This window comes from Melospiza georgiana, chromosome 22 (genome assembly GCF_028018845.1).
Source record: "Melospiza georgiana isolate bMelGeo1 chromosome 22, bMelGeo1.pri, whole genome shotgun sequence".
Classification (NCBI taxonomy): domain Eukaryota; kingdom Metazoa; phylum Chordata; class Aves; order Passeriformes; family Passerellidae; genus Melospiza; species Melospiza georgiana.
The window spans coordinates 10,436,703-10,451,885 of NC_080451.1; the positions used below are offsets into that span (position 1 = coordinate 10,436,703).

Consider the following 15,183-nt stretch of genomic DNA (forward strand, 5'->3'; position numbering starts at 1 on the left):
AAAACAAAACCAAAAATCCTGCAGAATTCCTGACTTCCCATCAGATTTAGGCAAAACAAAAATTTACTCCCTTTCTCTTGCTTTCTCTCTTACCAAATCCCAGACTTCTCAAAAGGCCTGGAGTTCCCTCCCCTCATTCTCAGAAGACATCAGCAGTCTACACACTTGACTAACATTTTAGAAGAGAGCTAGTGCACTGGAAGTATAGAGGAATGCTAATTTAGGAAAGAAAATCTCAGAAAATGTTTGAGAGTAGCAGCACAAGTGCCCTAGTTCTCAAAAATAGAAACACTGTTTTACAGTTTTATCTCCTATACAGAGTCTGAAGCTTCTGCTGCTCTTCATCTCCATAAAAAAAAAAAAAAAAGCCATGTCAATTTTTACTCAACTGTTTCCTATTTTAGCTTAGGAGGAACGTGATAAGTTATTTCCAGGAGGACATAATAGAAATCAGTTATTTTTTGCAGTTTTGCCTCATAATGAGGTACACACACACTCTACTCTCTCTGCACTGAGCTCCTACATCACGCTGATGTCAAACCTGACCTCAAGCACCAGTCATCAGCTGGGCCCTACTGGGAACAAATAGGAAGGGTGGAATCTGGTTATCAGCCCATCCCATTTCTGCAGCAAATCCCACCTGAACTCCAGCTGCTCAGAGGCTCCCGCTCCTGCCAGGCTGTCTCCCATCTCTGCTGGGAGCACTCGGGGCTGCCCACAGCTCTGGTGCCACTCCAGGATCAGCAGCTGCTCACACCATGAGCAGCTTGTGGTTGTCACTGCAGGGAAGGCCAGAGCTGGGCTCAGATGCTGCAGGTTTGTCTCAGCTGCCAAAGCAAATGGCACTAATGAACAGCAGGCAGAGTGAGCAAAACAGCAGCCTACGTGTGAGTTCTGAAATGTTATCCTGCACCATCACTAGTAATTCATGTGCCACACTTTAGTCACAAGGTGCTGCTGCAATACAAGGGGGGGAAGATTTAAAATGAAAGCATATTCCAATGTTTTTGAAAGAACTACTCTCAAGTATGCAGGATATTCAAGTGAAAGGTAAGAATTGTATCATGAGAACTGTTGAAAATCTTTCATGGAACTCCCACAGGGCAGCCAGGCCACAGTCACTGACTGTCCTTGTGCTCTCAGGCCTGCACCAAAGCCAGGACAGATCTGTTCATCCCCACTACCACAACCACGTGTCCCAAATGCACAGGGGACACAGAACTGCAATTGCATTCTTGCTAAAAGCCTCCCACCATCACATTGCCAGTGCAAGTGGCTTTTCTAAGAGATGCTGGTGTGCACAGTTCATACCCTCAAACAGAGAAACACCCCAGGGTGTTCACACAGCAGTGAATGATGCACCCTGAAAAAAACAGAATTACTCAAAGTTATTTGGGCACTTAGGCTATTACAGTGCTCAAAAGCAATATGACCCAGTTATAAGAACACAGTTTCAAATGTCCAAGCCAGTTCTCCTGTTTTAATACAGTTTTAATGAACATCAGTCCAAGAGATCACTTGATAGTATGAGGTACATTCCTTGACCACATATGGCTGTGCTTAAGGAAAAGGACAAACATATAATTAAATTAAATACTGTAATTTAATTTAGTAGTAGTTTAATTATCAAGTTAAAAAAAAATTATAATTAACTATTAACATTAATGACTTAAGACCTTTTAGAAAGCATGAGTCCAAAAGGAAATATCCACAGATGGTCACAGACTTGTAGTGCTTCCACCAGCACTGCCACCTGCAACAGTCTCTTAAAGGACTATTTGTTCAGTGAAGAAATTGGTCTTCAGTCTGTAACAGGAGCCTGGGCTCTGCTACTTTGCGTGGTCTTCCAAGAGGTACACGATCAGCTCGTAGGTGGACAGGACAATGGCTGTGTTTGGGATCTGCCTGATGAGCTGGGCAAAGAGTCCTCTGTAGAAGGCCAGGTAGCCCTCCTCCCGTGCCACCAGCCGTGCTGTCTGCAGGAAAGCCTTGTACTTGGTGCCCTCCTCCCGCAGCCGCGTCCGGATCACCTCTGCACACAGAACACAGCCAGTCACCCAGAGAAACTGCCAGCACCAGCAGGGCTCCTGTGGGCAAAGCCCAGGCACAGGGAAACCTCCTGCACCAGCTGGCACAGCCAGCCAGGAACCCTGGACACACTGCCCTCCAGGCAGGAGGGAGAGTTAGAGAGGAGCTCACCCCAGAACCCGGGACACACCGCCCTTCAGGCAAGAGGAAGAGTTAAAGAGGATTTCTCTTTCATGTGGAATAAATGAATTATTGGCTCATTGAAGCTAATTCAGATCTAAATGCTTTACTGATGCTCACATAATCGATACTGGTCCTTCTACACAACCATGTCATTCACATCCATCCAAATAGACTAACACTGTTCAGTGCCCAAGTGCTTCCCACAGCCTGATCACAGAATCCAGAGGCTGTGGGTACTTACCCAGTTGAGGCTACTAGTGAGAACAGAAACATTAGGCAATCAGTTTTTGGTGGCTTTTGAGTTGTTTTGAACCAGCAAGTCCCAATCACCAAGCACATGTCTCACTAGGAACAGTGGGACCAGTACTGAAAATGCCAGTGCAGAAGCCACAGTACCATGCATTTGGCCCTGCAAACAGCAAAGGCTTTTACAGCCCTAGACCCTGCATTTGTCTCAGATTCCAGGCAGCAGCTGTTGTAGTGCACTCACAAATGGAGGGGTTAACATACCATGAGGATAAGCAATACAGGAGGCACAGCCCTTGGAAACAGCAGCAGCAACCATCAGTCCAAAGAAGCTCGTCGAGGTCCTCTCGGTCCCATTAGAGGAAGGGGGCAGCTGGACTTCCTTCAGGTGCTTTTTTAAGCTTTCATAAATAGCAAAGCAGATAATGGTCTCAGAAATCCCTGCATAGGAGGCAGTCAGGCCCCTATAGAAACCACGGACACCTTCTGTCTGGTAAACATGTCTAGCACACTGCAAAGCATTCATTGGTTTGGAGCCCCTCACTCTACAAAACAAACAGAACAGAACATATCATGAGTCAGGAAAAATAATTAGTATTAAAAAAACCCTTATGGCTTTCAATACTTTTTATAGCTATGGAAATGGTTCTCTAAGTTTTACTCCAAAATTCGCCTAGGAAAGCTGCACAGAGCAGGACTACAATGCTAAGAGTGCACACTTGGCTTTGCTACTTCACTAATATATACTCATATTTCCTTCAGCTCAGGTTCAATCTAGTCTGTCACAGTTCACACCAAGGCTAAAAGACAATAAGCACTGAAGACACACGGCTTTGTGTCAAACTGGTGATTCCATTTAAAGCCATCTTCAGCAGGCCAAGAGACAGAAGTCCTGCTGCATGAGACATGATCCTTCATTTTGAGAGGCAGCACTCAGTTCAGAGGTGCCACCCTGCAAAGTGCTGGAATTAAGTCTTATAAATTATTTATAAAGTTGTCGTGCCTCATAAGATCCTTTTAATCTGACCTAGCATGTCCTTGCAGGAAGGAATTTCCATTCTAAGCAGTCAGGTTATTAGCAGAGTCCCTTATTGCTTTGATATCCACCAGTGACTGTGAAGCATTCAACTAAAAGAAATTGCTGTCAAATTCCCTCTGTCTTCTGGACATGTGGTTAACAGTAACACGATGCAAAAGAACATTAACCCACTGCAGCAAATCCTTATTGCTTGTAGGAAGTTATATGAAATAAACTGCTGTGTGTTCACCCCAATTTGAAGGCAGCACCCTTTCTGTTACAGCCTCCTGAGCACCCCACCTGGCTGACCTGGGAGCAGTGCAGGTGATGCTGCCAAAAGGGACACAGGCTTCACCCTCATGCTCAGCCTCCCACTTAGCTCTCATGGCCCTTCCACAGCTTCTACCACTGCTGTATCACAACCTTCTGTCCTCAACACATTTATCCTCGTCTTCAACCCCAGAGGATTCTGTAAGCAACACAGAGAAATAATGCTATGCTGAACTAAAGATTTACAGTGAAACCAGAGGCTGAACCTAACCCAGCACTCAAGGCAACTCCCACATCCTTCTCAATAGTTTCTGTGCACCAAACTGAGGAAAGACACACAGAACATGAACCTTTAGTCTGACCACACAGAAACATGGCTTGAAAGGTGGAACTGAGAGTCAGGGAAGAACTGGGCAAGACCTATCAAAATACAAAGAGCCATGAGTAAAACCATGATGGTTCAGTTTTCCAGAGGCTGCTGTGGCCACCCAGAGGCTCCCATTCCCCCCCTCAGTCACTCACTTCCGTTCCAGCTGCATTCTTGTTTTCACCATCCATATAGGGTTCATCAGGGAATTTGTGATAAAGGCTGAAAAAACACGACCACAAGTGCAGCTGAAGCCAGGCCATTGTATTGCCATGAACTCACACCCTGTGCAGAGACACCTTCAAAAGCCACAGGGGCACAGCTTCCAATTTCATGCTAAAATTCAGGAGGCATCAACCCATGGATTCTTCCTTTTTGCACCTGTTTGAATTGGTGTGTCATGCTCCTAAGGGCTGTTGCAGACAAGATCCCTGCCTTCCTGGCTGGATTTGGAATTCCAGCTCAAAGGAAACCCTTGGGGACACAAACCTGAACTGGACTCGTGTTCCCCAGGGCTGTAGGTGGTGCCATTGAGCTGCTCATTAACAGAACCCACCCCTAATTAAGAGCTTGCTTAGGGAATGATTATTTTTAGTGACCACTCTGGTGACTGATGACTGAACTAGGGGAGCTCTTCTGCAGTATTTTTCCTACAAGAACAAACTATTTTTTCCCAGCCTGGTAGGAAAAATACAACATCCTGAAACAATTTGGCAAAAGCAGTATCAGAAGTTTAATGGTGTTTACGAATATTTTTTCCTTGCATTAAGAGACACGACCAGAATATTGCAGTAGGAAAAAACATCCTAAATTAGTAAACAACAATCTACAAATATTTCTGTGCTGAACAGAAAAACACTTCCTTTGTAGACAAGGCCAGCAAGAGCTAACAAACTCCTGGGTTTTGGCATACACCAACCCAGACTTAGGGCACATTTTCAGCACCTGCCACACACTGGCCTCTGTTCTAGGAATTACAAACACTCACCTGCAGAACCTGCAGAACAGATGTGCACAATGTTGCTGTTGGGCACAAACATGCTGTTAAACTGCTCTTTGGCTTTGGAGTAGCAGGCAAAATAGACAGCTCTGTGGGGGGAAAAAGAAGAAAAGCATTGTAAAACAGATAATGCCAAACTGGACAATTACTGTTCTTTTCCCAGCCCCCTGAAAACCACAAATCTCTGAGGAGGCCTCCACATGACTACTTCCATCTGCATGGACACAGGGGGTTTGTGTTCTCTCTTCCCGTACACTGCAGTGCCACAGTTTGACTTGACACCCACAGGGCAGGAATATTTTGCTGTGGGAGGCAGCATGGGGCTGCAGACAGCACGAGTGGGTTGCATGGGAAAGCAGAGCCCTGGATTCAGAGCCCTGCTGCAGGGGTTACCTGTACAGAAACAGCATTCCCTGCTTCTGTGGGGACATCCCACCTACCAGGCAAGGGGCCAGAGAGGGAGTTCACCTCTCCTCAGGTTCCTTTCTGACTGGAAAACTGGCTCTAACTGGTTCAGTTTCAGGCAGAGAACATCTGCCAATATCCAAAGTGCTAATGAGTTTATAATTTCCTAGACAGAGAGATCTTCAGCCCTGCCAAGAACAGGACAAACTCTGGTGCTGCTGAAAGAGGGACACGCACCCCTTCTGGGGCTGTGTGGCACCAGTGAGACTCCTGTCCCCTGGCATGCATCTCCCACTCCCTAGGCAGGCACTGGGAACGTCCAGGGGAAACAGGACATTAGAATAATGCAATTATTAACCTACAGACTTTTCTGCACTGCTTTCTCTTCCTTTTCAGGCTCAGAAGGAGCTCTTGCAATAACTTGGAACTTAAGTATAGTTGGCATTTAAGTGCCTTATTTACTCTGCATCTTCCAGTGTTATAGAAGTGTAAACCAGATTTTTATCAGTGTTTCTTGATGTGTACACTGAGCAGAATGCAGACACAAATCTCAGTTTACAGAAGGGAGAACTTCATGACCTATTATTTTGAATCACAAATGCACTGCAACATTTGTGTTGGCACCTTAAACATGGCTTTTAGCAATAGTTTAACTATTTACCTTGATGGTGCAACTCCAACCAAGTTTGGACCCAGCCCTCGGAAGAGTGACCTTGGTCCTTCTTTTTCCAGAATTGACCTTAAAATACAAAACAAACAGGGAGGGAGAAGACAGTATTTGAGTTCAAAGTTAGTTTCTTGTTCTCTTGGGCAGAGAACCAAAAGAACTATACAAAAGCAAAGACTATGACTTGTGGAGCTGTTAGATTTTAATCTACATGATATATTTCGAAATAAGTGGAATTATACACTGAGTAGAAACCACTGTACCATAAAATTCAGTGCTCTACAGGCAAATGGGTGTCAAATGGCATGGGGTTATAATTTCCATTCTTTGAGAGCTGTCAGGAATTGAACTGAAGTTTCATGGAGAAGCCAGTGATAGCTGACTGATGAACAAAGAATATTTTTAGTGTTCTCTGTATCTAAGCAATTCAGAAGTTTGCTTCCCATACAGTTCTGTACAGAGGAATGGAAAAAGAAATCCTTTTTTCCTTTCACAATTACCTAGGGATGTGCTTTTCCCCCCAAGAAAGCTGAATGTGGCAGTCCCACTACAAACAGTGGGAGTGCACAGTCTGCCACAGCAGCTCACCCTGGGAAAAGCAGGCAAGAAATTCCAATTCTGGGTGGCTCTGTGGGTGTGCACTGCACCCTCTGGAGCTGCCAGCCTCTCACAGTTTGCTCTCCAGCCTCTCACAGTTTGCTCTCCAGCCTCTCACAGTTTGCTCTCCAGGTCACTGGCACTGCTCAGAGTGCTCCCCACAGACTTCAGCCCAACCTCATTTGACAGCAGCAGCTTCTGGAACACTTTTGTTTTCTGCAGCAGAGCTGAACTTTCTGTATAAACTCCAGGGCTGAGTGTTTCCAAGGAGACAGATCCACCAACTACTTGTTCTTTGTCACTTAACAGTCACGACTGCAGCTTCCAGCTGGGCTAACTCATCAGAATCCTAAATGGATTAGACAAACCAGCCTGCCCTTCTGGAGTGCTTTCTATCAGCAGCAGCCCGAACCTGCCCTCTGGGTACCTGTTTTCCTTCTATTTACAGCAGTCAAGGCCTTTCATACTCAACACCTTTAACTCTCACAGAGCAATTTCCCTGCCAGGGCTCCTTCCTTAGCCACACAATTTTCCCAAACCATGTCCAAATCATGCCCAGTTTGGCAATGATCAGGACTGAGAAAGGGATGAAAGGGTAAAAGCAAGGGACTGCACTTCTGTCTTCAAACATTTGTATTTTCTCAGGTCATTATCAATAGCATTATCTGCTCCTCACAGATGCTGTCTGCAAGGGAATGACAGCAGAAACACTTTGCTCTCACTTCTAAAGCATCTAAAGTAATCAGGTTGAAAGCTTGGCAATACACACAGCTAAGCAATTCCTGAAGTGAAATTAAATCAAGGTCCCAGTCACCAAACTTCATGAGCTTAATAAATATATTAAAAGGCTGACCCATTTTAAATCATTTCTTCTCTCCCTAAAAATAAAAGACAACTCCAGAAAACGATGGGCCCAGAGGATTAATTAAGATCTTTCTGCCTCAAAAGTTTTCACTTTCTTTAGTTACAGCTGCCTAAAGTCCAGTGCTGCAAGGTGAAAAGACAGCAAAGGAAAGGGCATTAAAATCAAAGCAACTGGCACTGCCTTCTGCATTCAGTCACGAATTGCTCTAGACTCACCTCTGAGTAGACAAAGAAACGTTTGGCAGGGGAGAGCAGGCTGTTTACAATACAGAAACTCAAGTCCCAGAATGACTCCAGCCAGAGAGCTCTGCAGAGAATTTGAATTAGCACTCAATGTTATATAACTGTGCAGCTTCTCCCCAGGCAGCCTGCCAGGCGTGCTGGCCTTACATAAAATCATTCAGCTCGCTCTGCTGGGCAGTATTTTCCTTGGCACTGCTGCCACCTGATCTCTGCAGGACCTCTGCATCACCCTGGGCTGCCCAAGCAGCCAAACAAACTCAATTCTTCTGCAGGAGGGCTGACCATAAATCCATGGTGCTGTGCTATTAACATACAGGAGCTGAGATTGTCAGAGATGCTGGTGGAACTTTGAGCAGCTGTTTGATAATTTCACACTTCCTCTTCTTTATGAGCACACATCTGAAAGGGAGCAGCTAGAGCATCCAACATTGCAGTCTGCACCACTCAAGGCTTCTAACAGAGACCAAGACAGGTGTAGCCAGGACTGATGCACAACAATGATCAGCAAAGACAACAGCTAACAGCAGAGGAGAGCTCAGAAAGGCAGCCACAGCTGAGAAGGTCACAGCCCACAGGACCCCCACAGGATACTTTATTTTAGTGAAGTGGAACTGGGAATGGTGACTGGAGGAGGAGCAGCACTCACTTGAGAACACTGAAGAGCCCAGGGGACACAGATGTTGGCCTGACCATTCCTTCCCCACTGATGGTCCCCAGCTGCACCTGGGGGTAGTACACAGTCCTGGTGAAGGCCAGCTTTGAAGACTGAAGCCTTGTCTTTATCACCTCCAAGGGACAGGTAAAGATGGCTCCAACTGTTCCTCCACACCTGCAGGGCACAGAGAGAAGGCAGAATGTGACACAGGTTGTTGCAGGGATGTGCAGAAGCACAGCACAGGAATGAGGTCTGAAGGCTGCTCTGGTTGTTCCACGCTGGACAAACAGGCAGTTTGGCACCAGGCAGGGCAGACTGTGCCCATGCCCTGGTGGGCAGGGATGGCAATGGTAAACACAGAGGTGATTCCAGCACCAACAAACATCCCTGACTGACCACGGGGTCAGGGCACCAGCGACTGCTCCCACGTCCTGCCAGGACCTGGGAGGGAGCTCTGCCTGTAAACACTTCCATGGCATCCCTCTCTCGGAGCTGCTGTCCTAAAACACACACAGCCTTGCATGGATTTTTCTTGTGGGAAGCAGGAAGCTGCCAGATGAGATCAAGCCACTGGGGATTAGGACACTACAGAATGAAAAAAATAACATAATTCTTCACCATTTCAGTACTTCTGAATAAAGAACGGCCTTCAGAAGTAGCAAACATCAAAAATACACTAAGCTAGGCACTCCTAAAAACAATGGATATCAACTTTTTTAGGGGGGAAGGAGGGAAGGAGCAGCAAGGATGAGAAGGAGGGTTGGTAAAGAGAATAACAGGGCAGAAAGGCTCCTAAAGAACAGACCTCCCATACTCTGGTAACAGAGGGACAAAAATGAAATATTATACACACATGGCCCTATAACAGGCATATATTAATCTTAATACAATCAGACTGAACCTCAAAAAAAGGACATTGGGCAAGAATATAAAGTGTATGAGTCCTAATTTCATCCATGATCTGGAAAGTGACTGGTCAAACTATTTCTCTCTCTGCTGCTGTTCCTCTTGGGTAATTGAATGTTCCTTCTGGCAAACTCCATGATTAAACATAACGCTGAGGTTGGCTAAAAGGTAATATATCTACATTTTATTGCTCAAACACACTGGGATTTAGGAAGACTTCAGTAAACATTTTGGGTTTCTTGCAAGGGTATTTACTACAGCTGAACTGGCTAGGAAATATTTTCTTTGTTTGCACAAGTGTCAAAGCATGTGATTGCTTCAGAAACCTGTGTTTATGATTTTCCTTAGAAAACACCAGGGGTCAACAACTTAAATCTCTTTGATGTTCATGTGAAATTGCAATTTTGGTAGTTTTCCATGAAAGGGAGATGAATTAAAAAATAACTGTACCCTTTTTCTTGTGTACAAAACCCCACATTGCTTGCTAAAGAACAGTGCACGCACTAATTTGGGAACAGAGATCCACAGAAGGCCATTAATAAAGGCATTAGTGGGTATTTTCTAAAGCCCCCTCCAGACATAACTACCTTACCAGGAGAATCTTTTTTTAAACACGGGGAAAGGGCAATAAAAGAACGGCAGAAAGCTCCAAGGCTTAGATGCACACCAGCCCATGAATGCAGCTCATTTTGCCTGCCGAACCAGTGTGTTTTACCTGAACAGAAACCATTCTCTGCCGAAGCCCCAAAGGGGCATTAACAGCGAGGCCACCCAGGCTGGGCAGCCACAGAACTCCAGGCTCTTCACCAGGCTCCAAAAACACCCCAGGGAACACAACTTCCTCCCCACAGCTTCCAGGTCCTGCAAGGTTCTTTCCAAGCAGGAGCCCAAACTCTGCTTTTCAAATGCAAATGCACCCACCAGAAGAAACTGCTGTAGTGGACACTGGTATTGTGATTAAACAGCACTGTTCAGCTCCTCTTCCTTGCTGAAAGGGATGGAAACCTAAACGAGGGACAATCCACACGTGCACAGTGACAGATCCTGTGAGATAGAGCTCTGCCCTCATCTCTCTGAAAGCTTCTGAGTGTTGACTGAAGCCACTGAGCTGATCATGAACTGGAATTGTGTCATCTGGCTCTGAAACACCCAGACCTTATCAGGCTCTGATTATTGTGTGTGCTGGAGCAGGGCTTGGAGCCGAGCCCTCTGTGGCTCCACACAGCCAGGAGGAAATGGCTTCAGCTCATCCTTCCCTCTTCTGTCAGGTGCCTCTCACCTCTCTGAAATGAGAGAGGCCCATCAGGAAAACCTTTCCTGTTCCCACAGACATTACCTGGACAGAAGGTGTTCTCAGGGTCCCCCCCACTGCTGCCTTTCCAACTGTGTCCATCCAATACAGACACACACACGTGCAATTAACTCCTGACTAATCACCACGCTCCAGGGCAACTGCAAGTCTGGGGAACTTCATCAAAGTGATTGGATTGCCTTAATTCCCAACTCCTTTATCTACCAAGGCTCCACTACTGTGCATTCAGTCCTCAGTCCCCATTTATTCCACATTAAAACAGTACTTGGACAGTAACAATTCATAAATTCATAAATGGAAACTTTATTTTCTATTTCTGAACTACCTACCAGCTGCTCAGTCTAGTGACTCCTTGCCCCACAGTTTTTTAGCTCTGGCATATTCTCTCCCACATCAGCTGTCTTCTTGCCTTCCTAGCCCACTCCTTGCCTTTCAGCCTGATAATCCAGTTAATCTATGCAGCCTTTAATATTTAAGTATTTCTGCTAATGCATATATAATCCTCTGATACCCAGCATAAGTTAGTATCTGCAACACCAGTTTTGACACTCAGAGTTTATGTTGTCAGTGGAACATTTCAGAAAAAAAATGTTATCTAACAGCAATTCCCAGAGTGTCACCAGGGTGCACACATTATGTCCCAAATATAAACACACTGCAGACAGTTCAAGTAAGGACTTTGATGTATTGGGCAGTTTTTTCAGATGAGATGATTTTCCTTTGCATGGGAATCCCACACATCATCCCCTGGGAAGATGCCTGGCAAACAACACACTGTGCACAGAAGAAACACTTTGTATTCCTGGGGTGTCCCAAATGCCTACAAACAGCCTCAGCTGCATAAACAGCCACAGACCCTGAAACACTCAGGGATATGGAGCAGGATAAACTGGATTTGGGAAAATCGTGAGCTGCAATCAAGCCCTCACTCTGTGAGTCAGGGTTTTTGGTGCATCAGTGCAGCACAACAGCTCCAGAGATGTGAATGCAGTGCTCACTGCACGAGCCTCTTGCAAAAATCCTCAAGCAGAGTCTAAATCTGTCCTTGGTGAACAGCACAGAAACCCCCTGGAAACAAAACACCACAGCAGAGTGTTTTCAACAGGTCAAACATGGTGATACAGAATGTACTCCCTATCAACAGCTGAAGAAATAGAATTTACTTCCATAAAGAGAAGAACGTTTAAAAAACACACAGAGGACACACACATGAGAATCCAATTCCCATTCTTCTCCTGCTGCCAGGTTCCTATCTGTACAGAGTCCATCCCCAAAGTATCGATGACCTGCATTTGAAACAAACCCTCAGCACCCACTAGCACAACTGATAGAGATGCCAAGAATCTTAATTAAGGCTTCCTTCATCAGTCCTAGATTTAATTACTGAGCAATATTCTTAATACAAACATCAAGCCAACCTGAATGTTAAAGGAAGGCCTGCAGAACAAAGTCCTTCCAGCAGAGCACCACTGACTTCAGCAAGGTCACAAAATGATGGAGCTGCCTGCTTACAGCAATCACAGCTCAGAACCAGCCTGACACATTTGGCTTGGATTTGATTTTGCATTGATTTTCTAAAACACGCCACACGCTCCAGCACGACACGCACACCTGAAACAGCAAAGCAGGTTCCACCTTTGATATTTCATTACTGCATCATCCAGACTGTGAACAAAACAAGCCTCTGCATTCTCTGATGCCAAGGAAACTGAGTTCCAGAGCGATACAGACTGCTCCTAATGCTTTAATGCTATTAACCATTCATTCAATTTCCACCTGATCACGCTGATACCAGGTGTAGCTATTCCTGTAAGCATTTCCTGTGCTCCTTGAGGTGGGGAATGCACAGGAACCTGAACCAGGAGCAGGGTGGGACAGTCAATCCCAGCACAGCTCCCAGTGCTGGACCACACAAACATCCTCAGGTGAACACTGCTTCTCTCCACGTCACAGGTGGAAGCATTTCCCAGCCTGTTTGTCAGCATCAGCACATTGCCTAACACCACCACCTCTTAGGAAATCTCTGGAGCAACCAGCATTCCTCCAGCTGGGAAAACAACACGGAGAACAGCTTTTCCCAAACAAAAACAAGCAACAACTGCACCGACTTCAGCAGGGAAACAGGAGCCCTGAGCTGCAAACACCCTGGTGTCTGTTGTGCAACTGGGGCATCATTGTGCCTGCTGCCCAGCCCTCAGAGCCAGGCTCCCACCACAGCCCCACGGGCACTCTTGGCTTGCTGCTGCTGCTGCTGGAGGCCTGGAAAGGGACTAACAGAAACTAAAGGGGCAAGGAGTCTGTCTGCCTGAATGACCTGGTTAATAGGAAACCATCTGTTTCAACAGCTGGAGAGCACTGTGCAACACTCAGGTGCATTTCGTCACTCCCAGCCCCTCAAGTGCCAAACATTCTATTCTGGCCCCTCAGACTATCTCAGGCTGGCCTGCCTGCTTTGTGCAAACACTGAGATAGGAATTACTTTTAATCTGACACCACAGCCCACCCCCACCCTCCCAGAAAACCCAACAATGCCTCTATCAAAGCTATTTCAAGTGAATGGGTTCCTTTTACTTTCTCTGCATAAACCAATTTACAACTGAACAGAGTACTGGGATCCCTGCACAAGGCAGGGGTACAATAAATCACCAAGGAAGATGCTGGCTTCCCAGAACTAGATTAAAACACTGTTGAGTTTAAAATTCCTATTTATTTATAGTCTGAGGAGTTACATGAGGACAGCAGGAGCTGCGGATGGGCGCTGTTACTGTCCAAACAAATTCCACGAGTACACCCAGGTCCAGCTTCTGTCCCAGGCTCCAGGTACTGCTCTGATGCAGGTGGGGGAGGCAGAGGGGACAGAGCATTCAGGCCAGCAGAAGGGCAGCGTCTCTGAAAAACTCAACATTTGTTTGGTTTAATATTATATTAAATAAACCTATTGCTCCAGGGACATGTCAGAGGAAAGAGAAGTATCCTGTTAAGCAACAGAAAAACCAATGGTCTACTTAAATCAGACAGATTTAAACTAACAGCAGGTTTCATGTTGGCTTCCTAATTACTGTCAGCTGACAAGCACTAAGGAATAGTCTATTACTCAGATAATTAAGCTGTTAAAAAACTGAAATAAAGTATTTCTGACAAGGCCAAAAGTGCAATTAATCTGCACAACAGATGATTAAAACCTAATTTACACCATACAATTATCTTCCTAGACTACTATTAAAATAACTGCAATAAGTTAATTTTCTAAGGGTTTCTGCTTGTTGGTTTATGGGTTAGGGCTGTTACTTTTAGCTTTTAACACAACAAACCCAATACAAGTCCTTGAAGCGAGAACAGAAGTGGGCTGCCACGCCAGGTCTCATTCAGACACAAGTGCCAGCACCTTTTCCACCCCTGTTCCCACGCTGTGCCCCTGCAGGCCGGAGGGAGCCGGCATCGCTGAGCAGAGCTCGCCCCGCTCTGCAGCACGGAGCTGCGGGGAACCGGGGCCGGCATCCCCCGAGCCGGCATCCCGCGGCCGTGAGGAACCGGGGCCGGCATCCCCCGAACCGGCATCCCGCGGGCCGTGAGGAACCGGGGCCGGCATCCCCCGGCCGTGAGGAACCGGGCCGGCATCCCCCGGCCGTGGGGAACCGGGGCCGGCATCCCGTGGGCCGTGGGGAACCGGGCCGGCATCCCGCGGGCCGTACCGGGTCATTGACCGCCCGGGCCGGGCTCTGTCACCGAGCACCGCCGCGTGTGGCGACAGCGCGGCCCGGGAGCGCCCGGCGGTCGGGAACGGGGGCGGGAAAGGCCCCGCTCGCCTCCGGCGGGGAACGGAGCGGCGGCTGAGGGCAGCGGCCCCGGCCCGGCCGCCGCGGGGTCTGTCTGTCCCGGGGGCACAGCGAGGTCTGTCCGCCCCTCGGGCACAGCGGGTCCCGGTCACGCCCCGGTCCCGGGGGCACAGCGTGTCCCGGCCCTGCCCCGGTGCCCCGCACTCACCCCCCGGCGAAGAGGTGCAGCAGGGTGTTCTCCTGCGGGCCGCCCGCCATGGCGGCGCTGAGGACGCTGAGGAGGATGAGGATGATGAGGAGGATGAAGGGCAGGGCGGTGCCGGCTCCCGGTGTCACCGCCGGGCCGCGCGCCGAACGGGCCGCGCGCGCGTGACGCCGCCGGGGGGGCGTGGCCGGCGGCCGCGCGTGACGTCACTGCAGCGAGAGACACCGCCCCCCTCAGTGACGTCACGGGGCAGCCGAAGACAAAAATAAAATCATTTTAGGGATCGTCTAATCCCAAACCTGCCGGGAATGTTTAGGGACGACGTGCAGGTTACTGGGAGGTGTTACAGCGCCGGTAGAGCAGCTACAGGCTTTGTGTGGGGCGCGCTGTGGGTAAAGAACGCCGGTCAGCAGGGAGGCGCCACACCAGGCCAGCTCCACG

The 15,183-nt window shown here is 47.5% G+C and overlaps 1 protein-coding gene across 1 annotated transcript; it reads right to left on the reverse strand.

The window, feature by feature from the left end:
- Positions 1-1,470: 1,470 nt before the first annotated feature.
- SLC25A33 (solute carrier family 25 member 33) lies at positions 1,471-14,911 on the reverse strand. Its single transcript, XM_058039475.1, has 7 exons — positions 14,746-14,911; positions 8,535-8,717; positions 6,179-6,256; positions 5,101-5,201; positions 4,268-4,334; positions 2,722-3,002; positions 1,471-2,032 (listed from the first exon to the last, which is right to left on the reverse strand). Exons 1-7 carry the CDS (start codon positions 14,793-14,795, stop codon positions 1,830-1,832), a joined length of 963 nt encoding a protein of 320 aa, XP_057895458.1. The 5' UTR covers positions 14,796-14,911; the 3' UTR covers positions 1,471-1,829.
- Between the last annotated feature and the right edge of the window lie 272 nt (positions 14,912-15,183).

Bases quoted from the DNA above. Each gene is read 5' to 3' on its own strand.
- SLC25A33 (XM_058039475.1), bottom strand. From the start codon at position 14,795: ATGGCGGGCGGCCCGCAGGAGAACACCCTGCTGCACCTCTTCGCCGGG. The intron at 3,003-4,267 runs GTGAGTGACTGA...TTTGTTTTGTAG, and splicing joins AGAATGCAGCTGGAACGGAA to AGTGAGGGGCTCCAAACCAA. The intron at 2,033-2,721 runs GTATGTTAACCC...TTCTGTGTGCAG, and splicing joins CTGTATTGCTTATCCTCATG to AGGTGATCCGGACGCGGCTG.